This window comes from Pecten maximus, chromosome 2 (genome assembly GCF_902652985.1).
Source record: "Pecten maximus chromosome 2, xPecMax1.1, whole genome shotgun sequence".
In the NCBI taxonomy this organism is placed as follows: domain Eukaryota; kingdom Metazoa; phylum Mollusca; class Bivalvia; order Pectinida; family Pectinidae; genus Pecten; species Pecten maximus.
The window spans coordinates 28,812,078-28,830,819 of NC_047016.1; the positions used below are offsets into that span (position 1 = coordinate 28,812,078).

At 31.7% G+C, this 18,742-nt stretch overlaps 1 protein-coding gene across 1 annotated transcript in view; it reads right to left on the reverse strand.

Annotated features, from left to right (window-relative positions):
* Nucleotides 1-15,162: 15,162 nt before the first annotated feature.
* The window catches only part of LOC117321751 (homeobox protein Hox-A1-like), a 31,115-nt gene continuing 27,535 nt past the window's right edge, over nt 15,163-18,742 (reverse strand). The window contains exon 2 of the mRNA XM_033876266.1: nt 15,163-17,282. Within this exon, the coding sequence (XP_033732157.1) occupies nt 16,936-17,282 (347 nt within the window). The 3' untranslated portion in view covers nt 15,163-16,935. The remainder of the gene's footprint in view (nt 17,283-18,742) is intronic.

Here is an 18,742-nt window from a genome sequence, read left to right on the forward strand (position 1 = left end):
GTGCATATCACGAAGTTCATAATGTATGTTGTGTAAATATGATAAATTCCACCACCCCCCCCCCCCCCCTCATCTAGTGTGTCACCAGCATCCCCCTATCAGTGTTATGTTGTCTAGTATTGTTTTGTTTTCTGTTCATACTGGCTTACAAAAAGTTAGATTCAGAAATTACACACACATATATATATATCGGAGCTTTATTATTAAATATTTTCTTCATAAAGAAATCTATTTATGATGTTATTGTGGAATAAAGCCTATATCCGATTATTATTCAAGCAGTACATGGAAAACGTTGTCTCTCTTTTTGTTTGTTTGTGCGTCCAATAAATGTACATTTTGAAATGCAATTCTTTTGATATGTCGTTTCGATCTAAGTAATTGTTTAATGACGATCTCTATAAAACTTAACGACAACTGAAATGCAAATATTAACGCTTAGAAATCCTATAATAGTCTCCCTACCACTATCGTGATTTATCTAAGGACTACATTTCACCACCGTCAAACTGACGTTATTGGTAATTATATTTGTAACCCCCTGCGTATGTAGTCTTATGGAAAGCCAAGGTGACATTTATTAGAAAAAAAAATCTGTTTTGAATTTTATAATATTAAATAAGATATCAAGATATAATAAGATGCCACAGAAACATACAGGATCGACATTGCTACCTGTTTACGCGGGAACTAGGTTTACCGAACTCGTGCAAGTTGAGTCGTTGCTCCAGAAAATATAGTTTACCGGTTTTTCATGCATTTTCCAGTTGACCAATGACTTACTTTGTCAGATTTTCTATCAGAGAACTTGAGAAACTTTTCAATTCATTTACTACCATAATGAAAGGCGACTGACATATTTGGTGTGATTGGATACCTTGTGATAGGTTTGAGACATCAATAAACCTTTACCCTCCTAGATAACCTCTTTTTGTACTGGTTCATAAAGATCCCCCTTTTACATAGGTTCTCTTACTGTTTTTTTTTTCATGCGAGTTTCAGGCTTAACATAACGATACATCATCGGAAAGCAAAATACAGAATAGCTCAAAAGTTATATCGTACCACTGCTACATCGTAAATGGATTTCATTAGTTGCTAATACTATTTATTTCCAAACATAATTAATTGAAATAGATACACGTAAACTTTCTTAAGACAAACAGACTTGACGCGAATTTCTGATGATTATGCTGAAGTAAATCTCAATCCCTGATTTAGTCTATCCTTATCTATTTTAAAACCCTATAATAAATTTTTGATATAACGAAATATCTGGTCCGTGGGGATTCGCGTGTAGTTAACCATATTTTGAATGATATTTCTGATGATTTATCATCATTTTTACACGGATGAGTTGTATTCAAGTATTCTTTACAACCATCAATTATATGACGTATTGGCGGATATAATATACATTGTTTTTTTTGTACATAATAAATACGAAACTATAACCAACATTTTCGATATAGAAAATGATTATTTTCATTTTTTTTCTAAGCATGAAAATCTAAATGTATAAATAAGAACTAACAAGAACTACGCGCAATTGTATGTGTCGCCTATCCCACTTTGTCAATTTATTAAGCATTTTACATGGGTACTCAAGGATATATTTGAAGAGACGAATGTAATTCATTGACATCTATAACCCAAACCTTAATGTTTAATGTTTGAGAATGCAGAAATCTATGAAATATTTTTAGTGAAGTAGGCTCAACTACTCATTCTACATTTATGATTGAGGTTGTGTTGGTCTAGCTTTGTCAGAGATAAAACTAAACACAAAACCTTAAACAACATTGTCGCTGCCATCGTCGTCTATGTGCTGCTTTTCCGACATCCGTCGAAGGCGACAAAAAACTATGTTATCATCCAAAAATGTTTGTACATTATATAACGTACATACATTTATTAATACAGACACGTATCAATGTATATTGTAATAGCTTACACATATATTCATAGACAATCAAAAGATATAGAGGTCTAGTGGAAACATAAGAAATAGAGACTAAACGACTACACGTACTTGTAAACGTGTAAAATGTCTTTATCAAATTATACAACTTGCTACGAAGTCGTAAATCTTTGTAACGAATTTATTCAATTAGGTTTTTGGCATTACTGACACAGAAGAAGGTTTCATGGCTGGCGAGGTATGTTGTCTCTGTGCCGAGAGGTGTGCGCTGCCGTTATTGAATTGCTTCCCGCTGATAAATTAAGACTTCAGAAACGTTCACAAGTCCATGTGATAATTGTATCTCATTTTTTCTTTCTCCGTCCAGAATTCGTAGCCGCTGGGATGAGAATCCAGCAGCACATAAATTGATAGCTAAATTTAGATAGAGAAATAATGAATCAAAGTTTGCTGTTAATGTAAAAGTCTCAAAAGAAAATAAAACGTAAATCCTGGCTGCTGACTACGACTGTCAGACATATTCTAATTCACAAGATTTATCCAAATACACTTACATGTATTTTTCTGCTCTGAAGATTATATGATTTATTTATGTATCCAACCTTTATCTTAATTCCAAATCCCTTTTGTTATCTAACAAAAACAGAGGACATGTATTACTAGTAATAAACGTCTATAGCGACTAAGCCCGTTATATACATTAGGAAAGGGCTCTCTCATAAAACATGCAGGTCTTTGCATCAGATCATATCAGTGCATACCCGTAACTCGTCTGAATAGTTTGTAGTTTACTGAAATTAATACTTTAACGTTAAAAGATAAATTAACTCACTTAATTTGAATAATTTCACCTAAATGATAAGAAAGGCGTTATAATGCCTTTAATCCACATTACAACATACTGCAAAGCTGTACTATCATTTGTCAGTTTTGTTTTTCGTGTCCTTGCCATATTTGATAAAATAATTTTACATGGGGATCTCATGGTGCATGTTATTCTTAGCCTTAACCCGTTTCATCCCACTTTTGGTTTAATGTTATCTATTATCTTCTAATGTCCATTTTTTTCTCTTGTAGTTCCCCTTTCTGAAATTGCTTAAAATGTCGATGGTGTGGTATAATCTGCTGTATAGCACATTACGAATAAAAAAAAAATAAGTTGCAAAATGGTAGGTTGTAACAAACATTTACTGTAATATGAAAATTTTCTTATCATTTAAGGTTGCGAAAGAAATAATCTTGTTTGATATTATTTAAAAAAAAAAACACGCCCAATATTATTATACGAGACTGTATGTGGTAGATTAAAAACACATATACACCGATAGCTATTTTTTATGTAACACTCCAATTTTTTGGCCCAATGACGTATTCATGTTGATTGCCATATGCACCGATAGCTATTTTTTATGTAACACTCCAATTTTTTGGCCAAAGGACGTATTCATGTTGATTGCAGAGCATTTTTTTTCTACCGCTGTAAAGCTTTATAGAAATGAAATATAATTCATATCATGGCGCTAATGATTCGATACCAGCGATCAAATCAATTCATGTGATCTTTAAAAACTGGAGTCTTTCAAAAAGCTGATATTTATGGAAACATACTTAACCTCTGACACTGTTTTTATGATGTATTTTCTATTAATATATATCTATATGTGTGTATTTATGTTATATCTCGGTTTATTTTAGTTTCGTGTTCCCACGTCCTGAAATTGTATTGCCGTGGGCAACTTAGAATCCCCATAAAGAAATTATATAAGATTTTAAAGTGCATCGAAATTTAATCGAAATACCATAATAGAATTCTTTATACAGTTTTTTATTTATTCATTTTGAATAAAATAGCGAGATTATGGACAAAATATAACTACATTATTGTATATCGATACATGTTCATCTTCTTCCTAATAAACCAACCTTTTTTTGAAATTATCATCGTAATTTATTTAGCAAAAATGTTATGTTTTGTTCAGTTATATATCTTATATTTATCTTAATGTACAAATTATTATTTATTTATTAATGAACTCTATTTATTGTCATTATTCACAAACACACACATTATCAAATATAACGTGAAGAGAAGCCACTGCTTTATGGTAATTTATTTACATTTTATTAGAAATTGCCCTCCTTTATCTACTGGAAGTATATCGTTGGTATTCTCTGTTGTTTTGATACAAGTAATTTGTTATGATTTGGATATTGTATACTATATTTTCTATTTTCTGCACTAGGAATCAACTTTTAATCAAATAATGTACACATAGATACAGGACTTCACAAAATGGCCTGTCAGAGTTCGCGATGTATTGGAAAAGGAATGTATTTTGTCTTTGTACAAAATGTTTGTTTTAGAAAATGACGTTTTTAAACGTTGTAAAATTTGATGTGTCTATAATGCCAGATTTGAGAAAATTTGTCATTTCTTGAATTCAGAATTGATGGAAAACAACATATTTTAGCATTTCTATCCGCTTATTTATCTATTATGAAAGCAACATTTTATGTAAATAAACTGCATATATTTACTTTTGAAATAACTATATATATCATGCTCGTAAGAATAAGTGATCGAATGAAAAATGCAGACAGTTTATAACAAAAATAACAAAATGTGCAAGAAATTTACGTAGAATTCAACAGAAGTAGATAAATGCTATAAAGTTGTACATGTTTTTTTTCAATAACAGATAGTAATAATCGGCACTCACTCATGCAGTTCTTATGAAATATCCAAAAATACGAAATCGTTTAAAGAAAGTGTTGTTGTATCCCGCTCCTTTATCTTAACGTTTATTTCGACTCTTTTTTTTCATTATAGGTTTCCACACGTTTCGTCCCTAGCAGAGAAGTCTTAGTAGGACAGCTGTGTGACACAATTTTATAATTCCTTATTCATTGTATACTGTATCTATTATTTACTTTGATGTCGTTTGTACTCTCCGTAGAAAGAGTAAGTCCCAATGATAGTTAAACTGGATATGGTATATGCTACTCTGTTCATTGAAAAAAACTATGTTATATACTACCTACAGTGTATATATCACAGCAATCGTCTCCATACCTAATGTATCAAATAACAACTTAAAATGGCGGACAGGTTGACGCGCATTTCCTTTTCATGGTATGGATGAACGATACTGAATATAAAAGCATACTTAAGAACATAACGGAAATGTAAACATGAGCACACTATATGCTTCACTGAATGTACATACATTGTACAAAATATACTTGACGTTTTTCATATTAGAATGTAATAAAAAATGTTCTAAAAGTATTTTTTATATTGGAATCTAATTTAATGTGAACAAAAATTCTTTTTTCCCCCTTAGAATTTAATACAGAATGTACTAAAAGTATTTTATATTTGAATCCTATACAAAATGGGCTAAAAGTTTTTCATATAAGAATCTATTACAAAATGTACTAAAATTCTTTTATATTGGAATCTAATACAAAATGAAAACGTGTTGTAACGTTTTTGTTTAAGGAAATAAATTAAATTGATTTTTAACTAACTTTGCAAAATCATCATATACTCTAGAATTCATATCATGCCTTGTAATTACTTGTTTTTTGATACTCCTCTAACTTTTTATCTAAGCTGCGTAGCGATACACTAATTCTATTCATTTTAAATACACGAATATTGATAAAGTCGATTAATCTTGCTCAGTTTTCATCATAATTGAATCATTAACTATTTTAAAAGGTTGCATTAAATTACCTTTATTATCAAACTAAATGTCTTCAAATTCTTCAAACACTGGCTTTTGTTGGAACCCAATACGTTTCTATAAAAATCACTTTTATTAATAGGGACATTTATTTATTTACGTGTTGACAATTCGTTTTATCTGAATATGAAGTTTAAAAACTTAACTTTCAATTATATTCACTTCACTTAGAATATAACAAGCTTTGAAACGAATGTTGAACAGACGGTTAACCGATTGGTATGAAATAAGTTGTTAAAATCAAGGTAAAGATATCGTCTAAAACGAAATAATTTTGAATAAAAATGAACATCCTGTAACCCATACTTTGTGTGACCATGTATGTAATATCTAGGTCCTTGCTCTAATTGAACGATCCATTTGACGTTAGTCGAGATTGTCAGAAAGTAGTTTTGACTGACATTCACAGCCTCTAGTTAGCGATAGCCTAACATACAATATCAAAGTGTTTCCGTTTTTTTTGCTTATATTGTCGTATGATTTGTTTTCTTTAATTTCAAATTTTGATGAATGTCATGCAAAACTTTCACATGGTTGAAGGGTTTTGCGTGTATGCAGCTGTGGTGTGGATTAATTAACTTTAACAGTGAGTCAATAATTTCTCCGTTTGCGACATTATACGCAGTTTTCCTGAGTTTTTGCCTACCTAACTGCCAATTTGACATAGTAGTTTGACCGTAATTCCTCTTATGTCGCTTTTAGTGCGTTGTATCTCATGGTGTTACTGAGTAGGATTAGAGATTTATCGGAAACAAAGATGTGTCGTACGTTTAACCACAATTTAAAGGGAATCTTAGTATTATCTGATTAATTTATAAACAAAAGAATAGGATGCGTACCGTGGAAATAGCTAAAGAGTGTTAGTTTAATATTGCGGAGAGAATCAAATGATACAAAGAAGAAACGTTTGAATTTTTGAAAAGACAATTAAGGGGAACAAGTTTTTGTAACTATGTTTTTGTAACTATGTAACTATGTTTTTGTAACTATGTTTTTTGTAACTATGTTTTTGTAACTATGTTTTTGAAATATGAACTTATATCTTGTGGTATAATGGTATTTATATCTGAAATATATATCAAATATTGGAATTTGAAGTTAGTTTTTTATCATTTTTGAATGCAATAATGCATAAATATCAAATATGAATATGTGAAGATAACTTTGAAATAAAATATTACTGCTGCCATTCGACGGTAGATTAAAATTCTGCTGATTCAAAGGTTTTTACAATGGACATCACACACACACTTAAAATAAATATTCCTTGCTAATAAAGACATCAGACGCCAATTGGATATTTCATCGATCACCATCGCTACTACTTATCCGATGTTTTGATAGCGACGTATTACGTCCGATAAGGGTAAAACCGATTACCTCGACGTCTACGTCTCTGATGACTACACACACGTTAATTCCCAGACCGCGTTAACTAAATTATCAATGTAAGGGCATATGCTATTTTGTACTCTTAATTTAATCTAACTTTGGTTGAAGTACAGGTGAACTTTGTTGTACGATCGATACTCAATTCGGGATTTTAATATATATATATATATACAGCACCATGTAATTTGTTTAGAGCTGAATATATAGAAAATATTAGAAATATAATAAGATATAATACGAATAATAAGAAATATGAGCTTATATAGATATGTTACTTACATCCTAGAAGCCATACTCTCATAATTGCAAATATCGAAACATAATAATCATGTTATTAATTTTCAAGAAACAAGTATCTGTTTAGAATATATACATGTTGATACCATAGATATCACAATTTCATATTTTCATAACAATTGGTTAATTTTCAAGTCACAGTTTCTGTTTATTTAATAATATAATGAATGTTTATATAGTAGAATACTTTGACTAACTTCCAAATATTTAGGCTGCATTTCATGCTATTGTCATTTATTTAAAGGAAAAAATTGGTAAATTCTGAGACAATTTGCAAAGACCGCAGATTTTTATATTGATATATTTTGATAATGCGATAAGCTTTTACATTATTTATTTCATTGTGTTTTTGACAAATGCGTCTAATATATATTACGTAGATACTTCTCATATAAATTCTCGGAAAAAGCAGAAATGATACAATTTTTTTAAAATATAAAAGATACAATAAAGTCACTAGGATCTTGAGATGGATCGTGATCATAAACCTTAATGACAGTTACTCATGGACGTTTATCACAACGGATTTGTCAGTTATACATATTACATAGACGTGCCTCATTGTTTTTATCTCAGTTTCAAGACAGTGAACATTGTCTTTATATATGAATATCTTAAACATGCAAGGCTGTTGTCTATCATACAGGCAATTACGTCAGAAATAATTTCAAAACTGTTATCAAATTTACATGCATTTGTTTCGACATATGTGGTTATTCATTTTCCCGTTTTATTGTTATTAAGTAGATATGTATTCCCTTTGTTTGCCTACGTAAACAACGCATTTTCATTTTATATACCTCATACGATTCTAATTATTTGACAATATATTTTGCATCACTGAACGTCTAGATAGTACTAAGATGTAGACGTTTATTTTCTGGCTTCCTAATGGCCAGTTGTACATGTATATATGCCTTCAAAGAATACTTCAAATTTGAATATGAAATCAATATGTTTCGATAAGTTACAAATAAGGCCGCTGTACACTTACAACATTTTCAATTTTACAAATGAGTAAAATTTCAGGATAATCTGTCAAAATAGGCTGCAATAGTTTGTTCTATATCTTTTAAATTAGATATATAGGGCGTGGCAAAGACTTACAGTTCACAAACAGCAAACTAAGACAGATATAAGAAGTGTTTTAAGTCAAATTCATGAGGATGAGATAGGACACAGGAGACCTTGCTCATTTCGGGAGCTCGTTGATTTGTTTTGGTATATGTACACTGTATACTTCCTTTTATTTTCAGATCTTTTCGAATTCCTTTTGATTTCAGATCTATGTTTGTTAGCAAGCCTTCTTTTCCTGTCGCTGTTGAGTTCGGTTTTCCTTCTGTTACGACGATGTGACATTTTCCTCATAATATTATCTAACTTGATAATATGATCAATATTTGAGGCCCCTAGCATCACAGATTATTCCTAGAAGGACAAACAGCTGTATGATACAGTTTAATTCACATCTAATGATAAAGCAGAAAAAATAAATAAATAAAATCTCAAAACAATGAAAATGGTAATTGGTATACAATTCTCATCTCTGTTGTTAACACATGTGACGTTTATGCTGTTAATGTAGATAGGCACACCAAACACATGTTGATGTAATAAAAATAATATATACACGTACTAAATTTGTGTGTAAATCTCGTATATATACGTATCATTAAACATGTTAGACGCTCACGTGCATGACGTGGGCGAGGTCGTGTGAAGTCTAAGGTTATCAGCCGTAAATCACCTTCACATAGAAGTGTCGGCCACATCAATAGCGGACCAGGCACGGTGAAGAATTTGTAACGACTTTGGAAACGATCATTTGTCATTTGTACGAAGCGCCAGATTTCTGAATTCTTAGACAATGATCTTCAGTGGTTTTAACTAATAGCTAGCTAGTATTAATTACTTGTACTCCTCCGAGAGAACAGGCAACTGTACCAGAAGATGGTTGGACATTCGAACATATGCCCAGGATAATGTAATAAATGTGTGGTCATTTATTGCAATTTGTTTTCTTGAAAACTAAAACATTACATATGATATTTCGTCCTGTCAGTTGATGTGTCACATTAGCTCACACGTGCTTTAGGTTTTGAGGAATGCTATTTTGCATGTTTCCCTATTTTGTATGCTTTGAAGATGCATTTGGATCGCTCTGTTGTTTTTGCTGCTACATGAAAAGTAATCTAAAAATCCCTTTGTTGGTAATTATAAGATTTTACAGCCATTTAAACACTTAAACGGATTTTTAATAAGAAGACATATGCTACTATTGTTATATGTTCGAGATGAAACATATTGCTATCGAAGTACATGTAAACAGATTAAGTTGTGAAATAGAGAGAAAAAGCCGTTAACATATCTGTTTTTCATATTCCGATAAATGTCTTTATAAATCATCCACGAGGCCAGGCGTTAATGCAACAACTTCTCCAGGGGAATAGTTTTCTACTCAATCAACACACACAACAACAAAGATATTTGATGTTGATGTTCTACTATATGGTGTTTTATTTATGATTTGACGAATTAAGAAATCGTGTGTAGAAAAACACATTAAACAGTTGTTGAACAGATGATACGTATGTTTTCCCTACAGTAACAGAACGAATTGAGTCAATGAAGGCCAATCTAAGAGAAAAAAAACATCAATTGTCAATTTTATTTTGTTATGTTACAGTCCTAAAATGATGAATTCAACATTTTCCTTTTGAATGCAGCACCACATACCTTCATATTCTTTCGACAAACATCGCTTTCCAACTTTATGAAATATATCAGAAAGATGTGTCTTGCCTATCATCAAATAAGTAATTGCAGTATGCGTTTAGTATGTGACATCTGCTGATGTGTAATTCATTAATGCCATAATAGTCATAATGAATACTATCGCTTTTCTATTAATTTGATTGTTCTTACGGATGAAACAATTGAGGTACTGAGTTATAAAGTTGAATTTAAACTAATGTAAAAAACAGGAAATGGCCAAACATTTATTATCAAACAAATAAGTAAATACGACATAGCGAAGGAAATAAAAAATAGAGCGAAAGATTAATGTATGGCGTAAAAACAGAGCGAAAGAGTAATGAGTGGAGCAAATATAACAGAACGAATGAGCAGTGGATGGAGCAAATATAACAAAGCGAATGAGCAGTGAATGGAGCAAATATACCAGAGCTAATGAGTAGTGAATGGAGCAATATAACAGCGTTAATGAGCAGTGAATGGAGGAATATAACAGAGCTAATGGGTAGTGAATGGAGCAATATAACAGCGCTAATGAGTAGTGAATGGAGGAATATAACAGAGCGAATGAGTAGTGAATGGAGCAATATAACAGAGCTAATGAGAAGTGAATGGAGCAAATATAACAGAGCTAATGAGAAGTGAATGGAGCAAATATAACACAGCTAATGAGTTGTGAATGGAGCAATATAACACAGCTAATGAGTAGTGAATGGAGCAATATAACAGAGCTAATGAGTTGTGAATGGAGCAATATAACAGAGCGAATGAGTAGTGGATGGAGCAAATATAACAGAGCTAATGAGTAGTTGATGGAACAAATATAACAGAGCTAATGAGTAGTGAATGGAGCAAATATAACAGAGCTAATGAGAAGTGAATGGAGCAAATATAACAGAGCTAATGAGAAGTGAATGGAGCAAATATAACAGAGCTAATGAGTAGTGTATGGAGCAAATGTAACAGAGCTAATGAGTAGTGTATGGAGCAAATGTAACAGAGCTAATGAGTAGTTGATGGAGCAAATATAACAGAGCTAATGAGAAGTGAATGGAGCAAATATAACAGAGCTTATGAGTAATGGATGGAGCAAATATAACAGAGCTAATGAGTAATGGATGGAGCAAATATAACAGAGCTAATGAGTGGGGAATGGAGCAAATGTAACAGAGCTAATGAGTAGTGTATGGAGCAAATATAACAGAGCGAATAAATATTGAATGGAGCAAATATAACAGAGCTAATGAGTGGGGAATGGAGCAAATATAACAGAGCTAATGGTATTGGATGGAGAAAATATAACAGAGCGAATAAATATTGAATGGAGCAAATGTAACAGAGCTAATGAATAGTGGATAGAGCAAATATAACAGAGCGAATAAATAGTGAATGGAGCAAATATAACAGAGCTAATGAGTGGGGAATCGAGCGAAATTGAAGGAGCAAATATACGCTAGCAATGACATAATTTAGAAACATCTTAATCTGGAACTAAATGATATTTGAATGCCGCCTTAAAGCTAAAATAACATTTTCACGTAAATAATTGACAATTTTAAAAGTCGATCTTGGTATCAATTCTGTTAGAATGACCATTTCCGGGAGTTGACTGTATCTACTATCAACTGATGAGAATGACCTATCGCATTGGGACCTTTTCGTGGAATATGCAAAATAGGCCATTTCATATGTGCGCAGGCATGTCAATTTGTTCATTGATGTATCAAGTACATATCGTAGGCGCACACGGTCTAATGGTTTGTTTACAAATGATTAAGAAAATACAAGTATTTTTGGGATCAGTTTACTAAGCTGGCCCCTGTATCACACGTTTAACGCCTATATATCTAGTCATTGAATAAGCCAACTACTTCTTGCATATACACATGCATTGTACCTATTTCCCCTATTATAGAAATTGACTCGTCTGCAATCAAGATGCAAATCAAACTTCAACGCGACAGTTGAATCTGCTAGGACTACACCTTTTCATCTATAGTATAAATTTAAAATAATGTGTAATGTACTACGCTAGATAAATAAGACCTTACTTTGTAAATCAGATGTTGAGTTCTGATGGATTTTATTATGTTTTGGTGAGACTGAAGACGCTCGCCCTTCCATAACATCGGGCTTTATTTTATACTTTTTTAGGTCTCTCCATGCATTTTTGTTTTTTCCCTTCGTTTTCTCGATCTAGAAATACTGTTTTGTTTGCTTGTTAGTATTCTGTTGAGTTTTTGTTTTTGTTTATTGTATTATTATGCGACTAGATTTTAAGTGCTTCCGATTACTTGTATATATCAGAATAGCATTTCGATTGTGGTAATTTTATATATGTTGATATGTATATTTTGTCTTTCTATTGCCTGTTCTCATTTTGAGCTTTGTCGTCCTCTCGTAGTAATTGATTATGAAATCTGTTGTATTTCCTTGCTCTGTTTCTTTCTAAACAATGTTGGTGCCGTTTATTTGTGGTAGGGTGGTATTAAAGGCTATTGTTTCGTAGACAATACACACTAATTGGCCTTCTGTTAGCTGCCTTTTCATCCACTAAGTATTACAATGGGTCGACTTTCTGAAGTTGATTGATATGATCCTAACTTCAAGTGTTAAGGAATCTGTATTGTATAATACATGTTACTTGTCATCGAGCTCTACTGTTAGGCTTGGGAGCCTCTCTGGGCCATTTGGTTGAATACGTTTATGTGTTGTAATTTAATAATGTAATTATCGATGTGAATGAGACATCCGATTCGTTATTATAATAATATACATAAATCCGTTGGTATGAATAAAAGTTTACATCTTTTTATCCATTAATGCTGTGATTTGCTTTAGTTTGATTTAATCAACGATAGTGCATTGAACCACACTACCTGATATGATTCAGTGATTCAATCAGGCAGAATAAGTAGAATGTACTATTAGTTGTCAAATTTCTGTTAATGTTTAATTGTTATGTCATGCCTTAGCAACTTAATCATTCCGAATTAAACTTTCGATGAATTATTTTGTGGATTGAAGCTGATAATTAATATGGAGACATGCTCTTATATTTATTTAAACGCTATTTATATATGAAAGTAATCGTTATTGTAATTAATGCTCACTACTATTAATTAGTTACAGATATATTACTTTATTCACTTAATTATCTAAATTATTGGTTGTAATGCAATTGATAAATTGATCACGTCTGATAACCCCTATATATGATACATATCATTATCGTCTGTAGAACGCCACAATCAAAGACATGTATATCGAATAATTGTATTGTAGGATATTTATTGTATAATACATCTATGCATAAATGTAGTATTTTGTAGTACAAGTATTTTGTAACAGTCGTATCGAATAAAAATTGTGCTGCATAAAAGTATTGTTATATAAAAGTTTTGATATAATATTTGTATAAAAGTTGTATTGTATATCAATAGTATTGTATAATAGTTGCATTGTATAGTAGTTGTTTTGTGTAACAGCTGTATTGTATAATGCTTGTGCTGTATAATGGTTATGATGTATCATAGCTGTTTTAATATAATCGTTTTATTGTTTAAAAGATGTATTATTTATAAGTTGCATTGTGTATTATTTGTTTTACGTCATGTTGTATCAATAAATTGTTGTTTTCGTATAACAATTGTATAGTAAGATAGCTGTATTGTATACTGGATGTGTTGTATGATGGTTATAAGATTGCAGAAATACTTCGAAACTGTTTCAGTATTACAAAATGGTGCATTATTTTCAGTTGTTTTATGGATATTAATATATAGAGGATATTGAATTGTTTTCCGTTTAATATAACATATATTTCACGAGTATGACAGAATATCGATATTTTCATGAGTGCGAAGCACGAGTGAAAAATATCGAAATATTCTGTCATACGAGTGAAATATATGTTATATTTGACGGGAAACCATTCAATTTTCTTTTCATTGCATTTCACAAATTTAAAAACAAAATAAAAAAAAACATTGATAAAAATTGATAGTCAAAAAGTGCGGGAATCAGTAATGACTCCACGTCAACTTGACGGCGCCATTTTGAAAGGTCTGATCAACGCAAAGTGAAAAATATCGAAATATTCTGTCATACGAGTGAAAATATAAGATTTTGCAGTGAAAATATAAGTTTTGCAGTGAAAATATAAGTTTTCCGTTTTTGACCAATCAGAGCGGACCTTTGTATTCACCTCGTTGAAACTTGCCGATTTTTTCAACCGAAGCGGAGATAGATAAATTGGTTATTTTGCTGTATTTCTGAAATATTCAGACTAGTTTTTGACAAAATACTCACTTGACGTTAGCTATTCATGCACAGATTCTCCTATAACAGCAGAAAACGCTTACAATGCGTTGATCAGCCCTTTCAATATGGCGCCGTCAAGTTGACGTGGAGTAACATAACAAATAGATGACGTCATTACTGATTCCCGCACTTTTGACGCTATTAATTTTTCTATATTTTTAATTTTATTATTAAGTTTATGAAATGCAATAAAAAGAAAATTGAATGGTTTCCCGTTAAATATAACATATATTTCACTCTCTTCGCACTCGTGAAAATATCGATATTCTGTCATACTCGTGAAATATATGTTATATTAAACGGAAAACAATTCAATATCCTCTATATATTTCACTGGTAAAAATGCAATAAAACGTGTTTTTATCTTTGAGAAAGACATGCGGTAACTAACAAAACATGTTAACATTTTTTAATATTTCCAATAAGATGTGTGGTTTTACATTATAATCGAACCTGTTTGAGTTTTATCAAACTATGATACATTTTTCTTCAGCCATTATTTAAGAGTATTGTCTAAAGTATTTTTGAAACCAAATATTTAACCAATTAAACCTGAATTCATCGCACATTGAAAATTTTACAGCAGTATCTAATTTGTAAGTTATACATCCGATCGTGTGGTTATAAGATATTGGATTGTATAAAATGATGCACAGCATTGCCTGTTGAAAATATATTATCAATTAAATAAAGACACACACATATATATAACACTAACAATACATGTGTATTGCACCAAAATATGTCACTTTATTCGTCTCGCACGACAGCTGTACAAAACAATGCCTGAAATATTGCAAATCGGGACCTACTAGTACATGTCTTAAGTAATAAGTTTGATGGTAAAAATGACCACATGTGCGAACATTTCAATGTACAAATAAACATGATTCAAAATGATATTTCTGCCTAGAGTTTTGAAATTTGCAGTATTTCATTTACATCACATAAATAATAAAAAATAGTCGGTACCTACGTTCAATAAATATGACACTAGTTTGAGCAGTTACATTCACAACTTACTTGCATTTAAATTCTAAATTTGGGACAAAACACATAGAAAACTAATACGCACTTTCAGCGCGTGACTAAAAACATCTTATATTGGAACGAATCAATAATGGGTTACCTCCCTTCCTATATGGCTTACAATATGTGTGGCGAAAGGCACATGGCGTATTGCTAAGTTCAAATGGAAAGATTTGTATCTTTGCGATCAATTGTATTTCTCTTGTAAAATCATTAACATTGTTCTGTGTATAGATAGTTTAATCATTCCAATCGGGAAACATCATTTTGATTTTGATTCCAGTTTGATATTTAAATCGAGAGAAAATTCTTCAGAGAGGAGGTATTGTGTAATAGAATGGTCGAAATTATGATATGCCGCCCTTTGATACAGCAACGTTTTCTATTTGAATAAAAATGAACTATTCATATCATAACTTATTTCATAATGATGACGTCAATTTGTTTAAAAGCCAAGAAAGGGAGGTTTCCATTTGTTCCTCTAGAAGGGAAATTTACCATTGACGTTGATTATCAGACGTCGTCACAGCCTGAGCACCATCTTTACATATCTGTGTTATCACGCACCAGGATATAGTTCTTAAATCACTGATTCAGTGGAATGTAGTCTTATAACACACAGACAAACATCAATGGATGACGAAAAGTAATTAAGATATTAGTAAAAATGGATACTTTAACTTTCCTACGCAAGGAAAACATGACTTATAAAAAAGTACGCATTTTCCTAGTAGTAAACATTATGCAAATTATTCACGGGTTACAAATTACATATTCATATCACCTTCAAAGGATTTAGATAAAAGCAAAATATACGCTGTATAATAATAAAATGACTAGGTCAATAGTTAACATCGCCTGAATATGATTTAAGAACATCACAGAGTGTTCAGATAAATAAATGATATTTGGCTTCCCAATTCCTCAATGTAATTCATTAGAGTTTTAAACTCGCAAAATTCAATGACATTGCTCACTGCCCAGTTTATTTAATGCACTGCAAATTCACAGTGCACAAACGACATAAAATGTCATGGCGATAACAGCCACTGTAACATGTTGCTCATTTTGTACGAAAACTTCATAACATTTTCATAGTATGTGAGAAGCTACTTTCAATAACACAGGAACGATAAATGATAACAATATAATAACACCAGAGTTCGAAGGTCAAGGTTTGAGCCTAAGTTGAAATTCAGGAAGCATGCATTGCGTCAAGGGGACTTTTCCAACGTTATTTCCATTATACCCTGTATTTAGAGGATATCACTTATGTTCACTTGAAATGAGGGAGAAACGCAATTCGGTTTTCTTGACAACAATTTGGTTTCAAGCACTAATCATCGACAGCATACCAGCTTTATAATATTTGTCCTTAGGACAAGAAAACAAAATGAATTCTGACGAGTGGAGAAACAGAAATAAAAATTTCACAACGAGGTATTTCACAGGCCACCTGTGGCTATCGTCCTACCGCCCTTCCTGACATAATGTCATGGCGCTCATTCCAAGTCCGTCTATGTTCAATTGGCAATTGTCTCGCATTGAATTTTCAAACTGAGCTTCACGCATGCGTTTTTTCTGTTTCATTCTTCTGTTTTGAAACCATATTTTCACTTGAGTTTCGTTGAGCCCTAACGATGCAGCTATTTCTATCCGCCGAGCACGTGTTAAATATTTATTAAAATGGAATTCCTTCTCCAATTCTGTTAATTGTTTGTTTGTGAAGTTGGTACGCCCCATGTTTGGCTGCTGTGGTGTTGCTGTGGTAACCGCTGTTGTGAATCCAAAATCTCCTTGTTTGGTAGTCGTCGGCACTGTAACACATAAGAAAATACGGTAAGAATAAGGATGTATATGATTTGTGAAGAAATGGAAACTATAAAACTAATAAATTTAAATTTATACAAAATCTTTTTAAGCTATTTTGATTTCCAAGACTAACCCGTTTGCGACATCATTAATTGAAAGTTTACAATGGTCTAACCACATACTTAGCAATGGCGACATAGCATGACGTATTCTTTGCATTACCTACTTTCACAGAATACGTAATATCTGTTTTAACATAATTGAAATAAGAATGGTAGCTTTGTTGAATGATGGCCTGTTTGTGTAAGGGCACTTAATAATATATCATTTACATATTCGTAATACAATGATACGTGTTTTTGACAGAAAACAAAAATATCATATAAATCATTCATATCAATTGAGGAATTTCCATGTATATTGTTTGGTAATTGGTAGTCAAAGACATATTTCTGAAGTTTCTTTGTAACTGATTCCGTCCTCATATAACCGTGCCATGGCTGTTGCGAGAACATAAAACCCCTTAAAGGGGAAAAAACCAACAATAACTTATCTGATATTTTTTTCTGAAGGGATACAAGTTGAGTTTTTATTTGCGTATGTGATATAAGTAAACAAATACTTGTTTTGTTTCGGATTTCGTTGCAATTTTATTTTTGTAATACAAACGGAATGGACAACAGGCAAGCCTATATAAATCCTCCTCGCTGGATTTCTCTTTATCTCTTTTATAGTTATTCTAAAATCATACACAAATAACAGTTGTTTATTATCATGAGATAAGAAAGTGGATGTTTGTATGAAAAATTAAATAAAAAACTGTTTAGAATGGTATTAATATGTTTTGGCGTAAAACTTGCTATAAAACAATAAAAACATACGTCACAAGTCACATATTTCAGAATATATTGCAATAAAGCTAGGTAAAATACCATGCGCTCTCATTTATGTGCATATAAGGAGTTGTCATCAGGTACTATCACATGCATTAGAACAACAACTTGTGGTTTTTATGACATAACAACCTGGTTTAAGTCGGAAGAGATGAACGAATTAACATTAAATAATATCACTGAGTTCAATAAATAAACTCCTCCGCCCAAAAGGTTTCAAATATGTGTGGCTTTCATTCATGTTTGAAGTAAATCAGTCTCCCTTTAAGTGTAGTGAATGTTTCAATAAGGTTTGTTTAGTAAAACCGATTTGTATTCCAACACTTGACATTTATTCGATAACTTGCGGATCCTATATGTTTGATCTCTGAATAGCCTCGGGGACATTAAACCTCAAAACGTAGTCTGCCCAATCAAATCTACCTCAATGATTGTTTTTAAACACTGCATTACGTTATATATATTTAAGATTAGAGTTTACTAAGACCCTGTTCAATAAACCAATTTGCTGTTTTAAGTCCCTCGGGGACAATAAGACTATTATGTTATTTGATTTTGAAGATTCACCAATT